General features: G+C 43.1%; 1 protein-coding gene across 1 annotated transcript in view; it reads right to left on the reverse strand.

Moving 5' to 3' along the window:
- Positions 1 to 550: 550 nt before the first annotated feature.
- DAPK1 (death associated protein kinase 1) overlaps positions 551 to 14800 on the reverse strand; it is a 257141-nt gene continuing 242891 nt past the window's right edge. The window contains exons 23-26 of the mRNA XM_082258253.1: positions 13660 to 13798; positions 13382 to 13502; positions 2654 to 2842; positions 551 to 2482 (exon numbers count right to left, since the gene is read on the reverse strand). Of these exons, the coding sequence (XP_082114379.1) occupies positions 1250 to 2482; positions 2654 to 2842; positions 13382 to 13502; positions 13660 to 13798 (1682 nt within the window). The 3' untranslated portion in view covers positions 551 to 1249. The remainder of the gene's footprint in view (positions 2483 to 2653; positions 2843 to 13381; positions 13503 to 13659; positions 13799 to 14800) is intronic.

The following is a 14800-nucleotide window of genomic DNA, read 5'->3' on the forward strand; positions in this document are numbered from 1 at the left end:
CCTAACAGAAAAAATATTGCAGTGGGTGTTTGTTTGATACAAGTCTTACATAACGATTGGAGTGACTGTAAGAACCTATACCTGAGATGACGTTCGTGAGATTTCACATTGTTTGGAAATGCCCATAATTCCAATGACCTTACAGCAAACAACAAAATAAAGCTTTGCTGAACATCTATCAATCACTGAATTTGCCAAGTGGACAAAGCCTCTAATACTTTGACATGTGAGTTCAGAGATGTTTAGAAATGATAAAATTATTAGTGTACCTGAGCCACACAGTCACATTGTAGACTGCACTGGAAAAGTAAAATGTTCTACATCAGTACGGTGTGCTTTAAAACTAAAAATTGGTTTCTTATGATTATCATGCAGACAGTCATGAAGAGGTAGACAGCATGATGCAAAACAAACCATAGGGCATTATTTACCTACACCCTAAAACAGGCAAACTAACCAAGTTGCAATGGTGGCAACTATTCTTAGGCCACTGCACCCTCTGCACCTATGGCAGGGAATCAGGGGTTTCACCTTGCTGCTCCTGAGCTCGGAGAGCGGACTTAAAATCCTTTTTGAGCCAAGGTCATTATAAGGCCCCCCCATAACCAGGAATTGCAAGTGTATACCCATTATTAAGCATAGGTGGAGTTGTGAAGGGTGCAGAGTAAAAACACCATCACCCTGCAACCAGCATGGCATCATTCCAAGGTCCAGAACCCAAATATTATGCTCCTGGAACCTATCCAGCAAGGCACTCACATTACTGTGATTACTTTTTCTAACAATTTACAGAACACCTTTAGATCTAATAAGACAGTAGAATACCACATTTCGGGTATATTATCTGAAATACATCAGCAAATCATAGAGATGGAAAGTGTAAGCCTTGTATAAATGAATAACTGTGCACCTCCATCATTAATGTGATAAAAAATAACAATCTTTAAAATAAAAAAGAACAGCTTTTATCCATCTAGGTGGCAGTTTTTAGCAGCACATTCTATAGAAGTCAGGACTGAAAAAATTCAAAGTATAGGCCTTTAAAAATCTATGATAAAAGGCAACAATTCTTATTAAAAGTAGAAAGATCACAAAGTACAAGGTTTATAGGGCATGTAACATTCATCAATGGAATGCTTATAAATTAATGACTTAAAACTCGTACTCTTGTAATACAGCAATATAAGAACTAAAAGTGTTACACCAGTAGCACAGTAGAGTAGAGTAGAGTTCATAATTGAACAGTCAGTCATCGTGACACTACTGAACTAATTGAATTGTAAGATGTGCCACTGTTACAGCTAGCAGCATAGGCTTCCTGTCCATGCACATCCAAATTCATTCTAAACACAGAGGATGATTTAAGGAGAAAATCTGCCGCATCCCGCCGTCCCAGTTCTCTCAGTTTTGACATTAATATCGCTACAGTGCTATCAGGAGTATTGGTCCATTCTTGTAAAAGAGCACAGACGGGACTCTCTGTAAAATCTTTTTGTGTCGCACTGCTGGCATTATATTTGGCAACTAACTCTGGAAGGCCCAAATTCATGGCTAGAAGACACCAGTCCTTCCCCATAGGATCTGGCGTATCAAGAAGTCGACTGAGTTTCCTCCTTACAAGAATGTTCAGATCCGACACATGATGATCCATGCCTAGGCTTCCTTGAGAGTAAATCTCCAGGCATCCAAAGCACAATATGCTGCTAAAACTTTCTTTGTACCCAGCCATTGTGTTTGCCAGTGAAGTCTCCTTTTGGGCCTGGGCTCGGAAAAAGTCTCTTGGCTGGTACACCATTACTGGCTCATGGTGTTCTCTTAGCTGCTGTGGGCTTAGGTAATGTTTTACAGTTAAAAGCCCTGGCAAGGTTGCTGCAAATAAGTTATCAATGATACTGCAAATAGATTCTTGGAGTAAACAACACTTTATCTTCTCAGTTTCTAGTCCTCGCACATGCACTTCAATTCCTTGACCGTTGTTGACCAGCAACACCAAAACTTCAGCCCCTCGGTTTGCCAGTTTACACCCATTTACCCACAGACGTATGTCGGCGTCACCTTCGGTGCTCTGCTGGTGTATCCACCTGCAGAGGTTGACTTGGACTTTATGGAAAATCCCACAGGGGAAACGAGTAAGGTGTTCCACAGGAACAATTCTAACACCTCCATATATTAAGATGTCCTCTTCTTCATCAGTCCATGACCTGTGCAGGCTATCGGTTTTTATAAGGGCAGGAATATCTACCATGGTCCCACTGCTCAAATCTCGTGCACAAATGTCCATAGCATCCAAAATTTGTATAAGTTCATCCACGTCACTGTCTGAAACCAGGCGTTGGATATCCTCTATGGTATACCTTCCTCTATAGTGGTGAAGGGCTTTTGGGTTCTCCACAGAGAGCAGCTTCCCAAGAACATTGGAACACAGCCATCTTGGATCTAAAAGCACAACATCTTGGACGGTATCACTTTGCATGATGTTTATCTGTGTAAAAACAAAAATTAATTAGTAAGTAATGATTTTGCTTCTCAAATTACACAGGTGAAGAGAGGTAATTTCATTTTGTGTTTGTGCGCACCTCTTGTTCTACTGCTTGGAATGCAATACTAATACTAGGGTATGCAGTTCTGTCATTTGGGAAGAGAAACAACTTACCTCCCCCATGCTGTGCAGCTGTTGGGCTAGATTCCGGACATCATCTTCAGTTGCCAGTGGATTTAACTGTTCTTGCACGTCATAAACAAATTGTTGAAATGAAAGCAACTGGTTGGGTCCATTCTGCTTTCTCCAGGGTGGAAGAGTAGAGAGAACCTTCTCACATAATGGTGTCATTGGAGGGCAATCCTGCAACAAAAAAAAGAAACTGTTTAGATAATAAACTCTCCACAAGAACTTGTTCACTGCCATGTGAGTAGGCACATATTTATGGTGAAATAGTGTACACATAGGCAAAACTCAGCATCCTCAAAATTGAAAGTTATCACGTTATTATACAAAAGAACTGAAAAGTATTATTATTTTGTTTTAAATCAGATTATTATTGAATTTTGTAAAAGAAAATTTAAAATTTGTAAAAGAAACAAAGAGGACAAAGAAAAAAAAAAATTTTCCAGCATACAAAGTGCAACTTTGAGAAGACAAACTTGTCTGTAGGTGTAACCATCCTATTTAACAGCAATGATAACCATATTACATATAACCAGGCGATACATGCAAAATAAAGTAGCATATATAAATTACGCTCAACCAGGTCTTCCCAATTATATTATACAATCTATATTGTTTGTCCCCTTCTTTCCCTATACCCAAATTCTGCGTCTCAGAACCACATAGGTCCAGAAATCAGGGTAAGGAAAACTCTCACATTTAAGAGGTGAGGCACGAAACAAAAACACACATATCCGTAAATGAACCTTGTTAAAAAACAACAACAAAAAAAAAATTTGACCTGTGCAAGTCAAAGTATTTCTGCCATTCCACATGCCCTTGCCTTCAGTGGGACTGAACAGAGAGTATCAACATTCACCTCTCTATATTGCAAATACTTCAATCTCAATACAATTCCTGCAATTAAGCAAAGGAGGTTCTACCCACAGGAATTCTATTATGAACGAATTGGAGTGGAGCTAATCCAGGAATGTCTAGCCAGGAGTCCCAGATACAGTAAAATTTTGTCGGACTTCCCCTATGTTTATTGGTCAGTTCTGAATGCGTACGGGGCAGGAGGGAAAGCCATTTTCATGCTATGAGTTTCCTAGCAATAAACAGCACTCTAAGGATGGCAACAGACGTGTGAGGTGTATATAATTCTTCATCCAGCCAACCCAATGGGCAACGTTTCGGTTCTAATTTAAGAGTAAGATTCCAAATTTTATTACCAGAGCCCAGTACTGCAGTCCCAAATTGTATCAGTTTTGGGCATTTCCACAGCATGTGAAGGAGTGTACCATTGTTTATGTCACACCTGGGGCATACTTCTATGCTATTTGTATAAATTGTAGGGGGTGTGATATGTGCAGTGTATAATAAAAAAATTTGGTGAGTTTTTGAGCCGATGAGAGTGACACCATAAGAACATTATCCAGTATACTGGATCACTCCTCATCAGAAATTTGACCTATATCTACCGACCAACCCTCCCTACATTTAAATGTCAAAGCTTTGGAGATTTGACTTATAAACGAACCGTAAAAGGGAGGAAATCTGTCCCTTTTTGATTGATGTTATAAGTTGTGCAAGTACAAAGGACTAGTTAATTTCCAATTAAATATTCTAGATTGAGCAGAAATGGCCTTTAAATAGACTTCCACGATACTGAGGCCAAAATTGGAGAAGTCCTGAAGTTTGCCCAATTCGGCATAGTTACTATTGTTTATAATATGGGAATATGTAGAGTAGCCCGTATACTGGAAATGTCGTTTAGTTCCACACTAGCTTTTATCTATTAGTTCCAACGTGGGGTATTGGGATAACTTTCCAAGTTCTCCTGCCTCTAGACATTCTATAATATTATTATTAGAAAGCAGTGGTATGATAATATTTGTAACAGGGTCAGAGGACTTAACCAGCCCATAATATGTTGTCATTGAGCAGCTAGATAGTAGTAGTGTGGGTTAGGGACTGCCAGTCCACCTGAGTCCTTTGCTTCCTACAGAGTTTCCAGTTTAATACAGGGAGTTTTTTTCCTCCATATCAGTGTATGGAATACGGTACTGCATTTTTTTAAAATATGGATAGGAATCCAGATTGGGGCATTGTGAAGCACATGTAATAGTTGCGGACTCCAGATCATTTTAATCAAATTGCAATGCCCCACCCCCGTTAGTGGTAGTTTAATCCGACTATTTGTTTTTTCTTTATATTTTTGAATTAATGGGTTGATATTTAGCTTGATATACCAGTCTAGGTTGGAGTGAATAAATATTCCCAAATACCAAAATGTATTCACTACTTTGATCTGCGCTTCCATGTAGGGCAACGGTAGAGCAAGAGGGTCCAATGGTAATAGCGTAGACTTGTCCCAATTTATTCTGAAGCCAGAGAAGGATCAAAACCTTTGTATTAATGTCATAAGAGTTGATAACCAATCAGAGGTATCGCCCAGAAACAGAAGGGCGTCATCGGCATATGATGCCACTTTGTCCTCTCTGTCTCCCCTTTAAAATCTGCAGATGTTTGGGTTCCCTCTAATGGCAGCTGCCAATGGCTCTATTTCTAGAGCGAATATTAATGGGGATATGGGGCAAGCCTGCCACATACCTCTGTGTAATGCAAAAGAAAGAGAGAGCATGTTTATCCTGATGTGAGCTATCAGGGAATTAAAGAGTACCTTAATCCAGGATATAAATGTGCTTTCCAAAATTAAATTTCTCTAGGACCAACCATAAATATTGCCATTCTATGCTACTGAATGCTTTGGCTTGGGGTGGGGTTTTAGAGATATAAAAAGTATAAGATTGTGTTGCCATCATCCCTATGGTAAATTGGAAAAGGGGGGTTTGGTTCCTCAGGCCAAAAGACAAAAGAAAGTGGGATTTTGTAGGCAATAGTAGTTTGTATCAGTTTTATTAAAAATATTTCCACATAAATGCTTCATTTATGTGGAAATATTTTTAATAAAACTGATACAAACTACTATTGCCTACAAAATCCCACTTTCTTTTGTCTTTTGGCCTGAGGAACCAAACCCCCCTTTTCCACTGAATGCTTTGGCAGCATCAAGTGAAAGAATAGCTTTGTGTCACTGATTGTCTATGGGGATTTGCATATTTAAATATAACCTATGGAGGTTGTTAGCCGTGGATGTGTTCGGTATGAACCCCGATTGGTCTTTGTGAACAATTTTTGTTATAACTTTTGAGAGCCGCATTACGGGAACTTTAGTGAGCAATTTCAGATCAGTTGTCAAAAGCAAATAAGGTCAGGATCCTTACCAGGCTTCAGCAAAACAACCACCACTGCTTCATACATGGATGACGGTAAAGAACCCTGTTCCTGTGCATTTAGAATTGTTTAAAGTAGTTATGATAAAAGCACCCCACCAAATTTGTTATATAGTTCTTTTGGGAGTCCATCAATTCCCAGAGCTTTAGAGTTAGGGAATGAGGTCATAGCAATTTGTAACTCCTCTAAAGTAGTGGGCGCATTCAATTGTTTTTTTGTCTGATCCTTTATGTCTCAGGATCAGAATTTCATCACGAATTTTGGTTCATTTGTATCATAGGATACTTTTGATGAAACATCCATAAAAAGCATTGAAACCCCTGTAGAATTGAGGGGGTATCTGAGACAACCTGAGTTGGGGAAATTGCTATTCTATGTATGACCATTGGCGGCCGATGTGTCCGTACAAATTCCTTTTCTGCTTTATCCACTGCTGCACTAACATCCTGCGCCCATTGTCTACTATTTGTTTTTATAGATGATATCTAACCAATGCACAATCCTCTAATAAATGCTTTTAAGGCATCATATACAATTCCCAAAGTGGTCGAGTGTCTGTCCGTTAATAAATTCTCAATTTGCAATCGTATCTGTTCTGTATTAGTAAACAGGGAGAGCCAAAAGGGATTTATTTCTAGTGAACAGGAAGTTTACCTGTGGACAACCTTAGGGTTACTTGGATGAGTGAGTGGTCAGACAGACCTCTTGCAAGATAGGAGACCTTGGGTTCAAATTAATGGGTTGACTCGGAGCCCAATACAAGATCTATACGGGAGGTTAACTCGGAGCCCAATACCAGAGCTATACGGGAGGTTAACTCGGAGCCCAATACAAGATCTATATGGGAGGTTAACTCGGAGCCCAATACAAGATCTATACGGGATAGAGTTGAGTGGGTCAAGGAGTGACAGGAAAATCGGGCTTCTACAGGGAATTCACAGCGCCATTGGTCCTCCAGACCTAGCACTGTTATGTATCTGGCAAAGGGCATGAGTGTTCTAGGACCTTGGGAACAGTATTTCTTGTATAGATCTAAGGACGTGTCAAGCATATTATTAAAGTCTCCCAAGGCGAACACTGGAATTTGTGGGTGTTTGGCTATAAACCGATGCAGACACTCTAGCACTTCCATTGTAAAAGGTGGAGGTATATATACATTAGCGATTATACATTTATGCGAGTCCCAGGTACCCGTCAAAAAAATGTATCTTCCTTGTGAATCTATTTGGACATCCAGCATCTCAAACTTAACAGTCCTGGAGAGTGGGATGAAGACTGCCCTAGAATACGGAGTATGTAAAGAGTGATACTGCGCTGTATTTTTTGAGAAGTGCAACAGTTTAGTAGTGTCCTTAGTTAGATGAGATTACTGTAAGCATATTATAGATGGATCATGGGGCGTACAAAAAGTAAAGATGGCAGTTCTCTTTTTGGCATCACGCAAACCGCTCACATTCCAAGAGAGAATCAAATTAGTGTTGCGATTCCCATATAGTAAATAAACAAGAGTTCCTGTAATAATTCCCCACATATCTATACAAGGCAACGAGGCAAATGCCAAGTTCCATATTTCAGAGCCCCATATAGAGCTTGGTAAACATATGTGGTAACGTGTACTGTTCATCCAACCATAAGCAATAGACATGCATGGCAGTTTGTGGGGATCGTGTGGCCTTGCAGATGTAAAGCCCAAAAAACCAGAGCAGAAAAACAACAATAAGATAAAGACTTGTAACAAAACAGTTTTTAATGTTTCCATTGGAAATCCTTCCGATTGTGCCCCGCAGGGCTGTGTAGGGGGTGGGGGTATTAGCGAGGACTAGGACCAGTATGCAGAATTTTTTACAAAGGTTGCCAGTCAAAAGGTGGAGTCAAAGATAGCAAATCCTTTAATGCTTCCCTCTGGGCCCCATTATTCGCAATGTGAGCAAGTATTATTGTAAAGTGATAGATTACTCCAGTTCTGGGTACTTTAGTGCTCAGTTGCCTCTCCTGTCCAACTAGTTGGTCACCATAGCAGGGTTTTCAAAGAAGTGAACTGAGCCATCTGCTACCACATGCAGTTTTGCAGGATATAACATTGAGTAAACTACTGGTATGGCACGCAGATGCTTTTTGACTTTAGAATTTTTCTGCTTACCATAAAATCCATTTCTCTGAGTTCATCGACAGACATGGCGCTCCATAAATCATAACTAGTGGGTTATATTGCCTTCTCCAGAATTAGGACTAGGCAGAACAAAAAACACCTGCCTACACCCATGGACCATCCTCAGCTGGTATATAACCCCCCTCTCTGCTCTAGGTAATCAGTTTAGTAGCAAGCAGTATTAGAATTTCAGAAATCCAGAGAGGGGTGGGTGCTGTTCGGGTATATGGATACCTTTGTGCCTTGTATTTCCAAGTTAGGTTGTTATCTTGCAAGCCTCAGGATAATGTCTCTATATCTTTATAATGAAAGAGCTTTAGTAAAAATGGCCTGTCATTGCCCCCTGGTGGCGGAGCCCTAGGTGGCACTCTATGTGCCCTCTCCACATTAAAAAAAGGATTGAGGTTATCTTTGCCAAAGGTATCTGTCAGCCATTTTTCAATGAATTCAACTGGGGTTTTGCCTTTAGCCTTTTCAGGCATACCAACAATACGTAAGTTACTATGCCGTAATCTGTTTTCCATATCCTCAACTCTAGTCGCAGTATCAGACGCTTTCACTGTAATCATACGGACATCTTGAATAAGTGGTGGTAATTCATCATCCACTGTACTCACTCTGCCTTCCAAGGCAGTGGTCCTTGCTCTGATTTTTTTTGCATGTCATGTCTTATGTGTAGTATGCCCTTTCTTCATACTTTTAACTTCCCCAGAGAGATCTGTGAGAGAGGATCCATATGTGTGCACTGGAGAGAGGATTTCTTGCAGAGTGGGTTTTTTCAGTAGTAGTGAGGCCTATAGTATCACGTACGGGAGGGGAGGGATTACTCACTGTGAACCCAGGAGATTCCAATGCCACGTTCTCTGCTGCAGACAGAGCCACGTGTTTGGACCATAGGGAGGATTTCTGGGTCATTATCACTGGAGGGGATGTAACAGCTTTCTGTAGAGATCTGTGTTAAGTTGGATTGTGAGCAAATTTCTCCAGTTTAGATGCTGTGGCAGACTGCGGGTCCTTTTTGGAGCGATGCGGTAGCGGGTATCGGCCATGCTGATTCGGCTGCTCGGCAGGAACACTCTCCTTTTTCTTCCTCGTCATCCCTGCCTTGTTAGTGCGGTGACCGGAGTCAGCTGCAGGAGTGGATCTGCACCGGGAGTGGTGTGATCGGTCAATGGCAGCAATTATAATGTCTCACAGCCGGATTATTAGATCAGGACGTCGGAGCCGATGTGAAGCATATCTGCTCACATGAACGGTTCAGCCACGCCCCCCCTGAAAATACTTTAAAGTAATAATATGACAGTGGCCTCATGCAATTGAACGGTTTGAGGCATCTGGTGTATAATGCGGATGTAATTACACGCCCAGGAGAGACAGCTGCAGAATACTTCTACCCATAGTCGTGTATGGCTGTATGTGGTTATATCCAGCTGTCGTTCCCAGGCACGGAAATACACTAACTGTTTTTGTTGGTTCCTCAAACTGCCCGTGGAAATAAGGCCAAATGTGATGCAGTCTGTCCAGAGCATAAACAAAACAGTTTTTGTTTCTCTGCATCTCCCTTGTAACTTAGTTTTATTTAGGGCTTTTTTGTCAGAGATTAGGTGCAGAGACCAAATGGGTACTCACAAAAGCATTAAAACATCAAGAGCATATAGAACAAGGCACCAGTTCTCCCAGTGGGCATGATGACATCTTGGAGTTGCAGTTGCCCCTGGAAGACATCCCGTCTGACGAAACTTACATAGGGCAGAGTGTAGCATTGACGTTATCACACCCGCATGGAGAACCCGCGGCTTGTGCAATATGCTCTTGATGTTTTAATGCACTTTTATGGCTGGTGTGTTCCCCCAGGCAGTGTCTAATAATCTGCCTCTCTAGCCATTGGCCAGGAAGATCATGAAGGCTACTGTGGCCATAAGGCACCAGGCTGCCTCATAGCACAGCACCATGCCCTGTCCACCCTCCCACCCATAAACACTCAGCTCCCGGGAACACTTGTCCTGCCCTGAGTGCAGGGGCAGAGAGGGGATCCACGCTGTGGAGAGGTGTGCTGTCACTTGCTAACACAGAAGCTAGCCATCTTAGTTTAGAAGTGACAGCAGATAGCAGTAAGCTATCCTGTAACAGCGAACAAAAATAGCAGCTAGAGGAGTAGGGATAAACCATATAACCTTACAACAGTCAACTTACACTCACAGTTGTAACCCTTTTCTAAAATAAAAGAATATTGTTGCAACTGCTTAAAAAAATGTAAGCTGGAATTAAGCTTTCATTTGTTTATCTCTAAATGAATCCCTTAGTTTATCCAAAAGTACTCTGTCCTACAGGGTGATAACGCTGCTGTGCTACCTAACTGCAGATTTCACAGCTTTTTTCTTCTATTACTAAAATTGGGGGAAATAGCATATCTACTAGCTGGATCAAAAGGCAACAGAACTTCTATGGGGATGGCTCACTGAGAAAAGCAAATGCTATTGATAGACTGCATCATTTATGCCTTTTTTATTTTAGTCAATAATTCCATCTTAATTCTAGCTTTTGCCCCTCATTGTCAATGGATCTCATGGTTCCAGTATAAAATAAAAACAAGCACAAAAGGCTTATCTACAAAACGTGTGCTTACCTAGCCAAGTTAAAAAACAAAACAGATTTCAGTAATTGAGCAATGTGGCCAGCAGAGGGCGCAAGAAGCTCATGAGTAATGTTACAGCAACAAAATGATTAAATGGCATACACTGAGTATACACAGTATTTCTCATCCTACGTACAGAGCATCATATAATCTTTAGAAGCATATTGTGAAAATAAAGCATGGTGACATGTATATAAAAACACATGAGATCCACCAGTGTCTCATTTCTCTTCCTTATCCCCATTTGAAGCAACTCCTTAATCTCAGAGAAGACCAGGGACAGATCTAGCCTATCTGATCTGGGAGTGAAGTTTAAAAAAAGAAAAAAAAAAAAAGTTAGGGGGCACACTGTGTGTGAGCCATTAACAGTCTGTCACGCAGTGTCATGATCTGGGAAACCTTTGTATTCGTTAGACTGTCATTAGATTAGGGTGATTAAACAGTACATGTGCCCCATTATATCAGGTGTCTATATTAGAGTCTCCCTTTACATCAGGAGTCCTTATCAGAGTCTCCCTTTACATCAGGAGTCCTTCTCAGAGTCTCCCTTTACATCAGGAGTCCTTCTCAGAGTCTCCCTTTACAATCAGGAGTCCTTATCAGAGTCTCCCTTTACATCAGGAGTACTTATCAGAGTCTCCCTTTACATCAGGAGTACTTATCAGTCCCCACCAGAGTGCCCGCTTACATCGGGGTCCCCCCATCGGAGTGCCCCCTTACATCAGGGTCCCCACCAGAGTGCTCCGTTACATCAGGGTCACCACCAGTGTGCCCCCTTACATCAGGGTCACCACCAGAGTGCCCCCTTACATCAGGGTCACCACCAGAGTGCCCCCTTACATCAGGGTCACCACCAGAGTGCCCCCTTACATCAGGGTCACCACCAGAGTGCCCCCTTACATCAGGGTCACCACCAGAGTGCCCCCTTACATCAGGGTCACCACCAGAGTGCCCCCTTACATCAGGGTCACCACCAGAGTGCCCCCTTACATGAGGGTCACTGCCAGAGTGCCCCCTTACATCAGGGTCACCACCAGAGTGCCCCCTTACATCAGGGTCCCCACCAGAGTGCCCCCTCTTTAGATCATGAGTACTTATCAGTTCCCCATCGGGGTCCCGATTAGAGTGCCTCCTTACATCAGGGTCCCCACCAGAGTGCCTCCTTACATCAGGGTCCCCACCAGAGTGCCCCCTTACATCAGGGTCCCATCCAGAGTGCCCCCTTACATCAGGGTCCCATCCAGAGTGCCCCCTTACATCAGGGTCCCATCCAGAGTGCCCCCTTACATCAGGGTCCCATCCAGAGTGCCCCCTTACATCAGGGTCCCATCCAGAGTGCCCCCTTACATCAGGGTCCCATCCAGAGTGCCCCCTTACATCAGGGTCACCACCAGTGTGCCCCCTTACATCAGTGTCACCACCAGAGTGCCCCCTCTTTAGATCATGAGTACTTATCAGTTCCCCACCAGACTGCCCTGGGGTCCCGATTAGAGTGCCTCCTTACATCAGGGTCCCCACCAGAGTGCCCCCTTACATCAGGGTCACCACCAGAGTGCCCCCTTACATCAGGGTCACCACCAGTGTGCCCCCTTACATCAGTGTCACCACCAGAGTGCCCTCTTACATCGGGGCCCCACAAGAGTGCCCCCTTACATCAGGGTCACCACCAGAGTGCCCCCTTACATCAGGGTCCCCACCAGAGTGCCCCCTCTTTAGATCATGAGTACTTATCAGTTCCCCACCAGACTGCCCTCTTACATCGGGGTCCCGATTAGAGTGCCTCCTTACATCAGGGTCCCCACCAGAGTGCCTCCTTACATCAGGGTCCCCACCAGAGTGCCCCCTTACATCAGGGTCCCATCCAGAGTGCCCCCTTACATCAGGGTCCCATCCAGAGTGCCCCCTTACATCAGGGTCCCATCCAGAGTGCCCCCTTACATCAGGGTCCCATCCAGAGTGCCCCCTTACATCAGGGTCCCATCCAGAGTGCCCCCTTACATCAGGGTCCCCACCAGCGTGCCCCCTTACATCAGGGTCCCTACCAGAGTTCCCCCTTACATCAGGGTCACCACCAGAGTGCCACCTTAAATCATGGTCCTCACCAGAATGCCCCCTTACTTTAGGGCCCCACCAGAGTTCCCCCTTACATCAGGGTCCCCACCAGCATGGCCCCTTAAATATGATCAGTTAAGCCATCAGAATGCCCCCTTACATCAGGTATTCCCATCACTATGCCCCCTTACATCAGAGTGCTCCCATACATCAACTGCCCACATTAGACTGTGTCATGGATCAGTGGATGCACTCTCAGATCAGGGGGGGGGGGGGGCAAAGCCCACCCTAGCACCCCCCTAGATCCAGCCTTGGGTAAGACACTGAATGCTATGAACCTGTACCTGGTACACAGTCCACAGTGTCTTCCGAAACATGATAGATTCTGAACAGGCTAACTGGCAAATACACGATTCTATTGACTACAGGCATGGAGAAGGCAGGAAACAGGATATTCATAAGCATACAATAATAAGCCACCTTTGGGATTCACTATTGCCAAAAACAAACTAGGTATTCTTATAGAGATTAGATCTCCTATTTTCCCCAAATGAAATTGGTCTGTGTTACAGTTAAACATTTTACTTTACAGCTTAGGACTTACAGAAATCAGCTGGCTTCTCAGTTCCTGTAGGTGATTTCGCAGAAGCTTCATGTCCTTGGAGCCAGATGCCCCAGCATCCAACACAAACAGCTTGTCAGAAATCTGGAGGTCATTGCCAAACCTAGGAATGCAGATAAACAAAAATTTCTTGTAACCAATTTCAAAAGAAAATTTCGGAGGAAGTATAAAATCTGTATTGTGCAAAATGTTTATTTAGCAATTAGAAGAATGGACTTATTGTCTGCAGCATAAGCATTTTATAAAATCTCTATAATTACCTGTTTCTAACTTCTTTCAGCAGCGATACATCTTTGTCATATCCAAATTCTCCACCTGCTGGACGTGGGAGGTTGACAATGTCTGCGTGGGTGGCAACCAACACGACTTGCAACAGATTCTTCAGCTTCCCTCCATAAGCTGTCATGATAGTAACAGAAAATAACCATCAGCCTATAGAAACCACAGGCCATCGTAAGTCAGTATTTCTGCATTGTGCTGATCAAAATGCAAATACCTATCTCAAGGACATGGACACGTGGAAATGTCATCTTTACAATGCATTTCACTTGGGACACTTGTCTTATTATTCCCACAAGGAAAAATAAAAAAAACATTGAACCATACTCCAATAATCATTTCTGGGCTTTCTATGAACGATCTGCCATTATCAACAGTCCAGTGGTAAATATACACCTCTGGCAAGGCTGCATTTATCATTACGCAAAGATGTGGCTTTCCCCTGCATAGGTATCAGTCTATGCATTTTTTTTCTAGTAGCAATCATTTCATATGCACTTATTTGGGGATCCTCTCAATATTGCAAGCCATTTTATAAACAGCAACACAAGAAACGGTTTGGTTTAGAAGAGCTGAACTAATAAAGATGGGTTTGCTGGTACCTATAGGTTCCAGTGATGGAAATCATGCCTTGACCTCTGGATACTGCTTTTGCAGTAGGGGTACTAATGACTAGCACTGATAGCTTTATTTTATTGCAGTTAATTACAAACTGTAAATATCTGACAGTGTTCATAAGAATAGTGCACATTTTACCGCAGATTTTTGTCACCCAACATGCACTGAAAAAAAGAGAGGGGAAAAAGAAAACGTACCAGTCCTGCCGTAGGATCCTTAAAGGACCCAAACTTCACCCATCACGGCGGGCTTTGTCGGTCATTGGACCTTCAAGGACTGGGTCCCCATTTTAACCACTTGTCGACCGCTCACTGAGCTGGTACTGCGGCAAAGTGGCTCTTTATCGTCCAGCGACTTAGACCTACGTCGCTGGACAACGCCCCCTCTCAGCGGCGTGCGTTGTCGCTCGTTACCGCTGTATTCAGACACAACGGGAGTCGGGCCAGGGGAGGAGAGGTGGTGATCATCGCCGCTCTTCCCCGATCGTCGGGGATCCAGTGAGAA

Source organism: Pelophylax lessonae, assembly GCF_965119305.1.
Source record: "Pelophylax lessonae genome assembly, chromosome: 1".
NCBI lineage: Eukaryota > Metazoa > Chordata > Amphibia > Anura > Ranidae > Pelophylax > Pelophylax lessonae.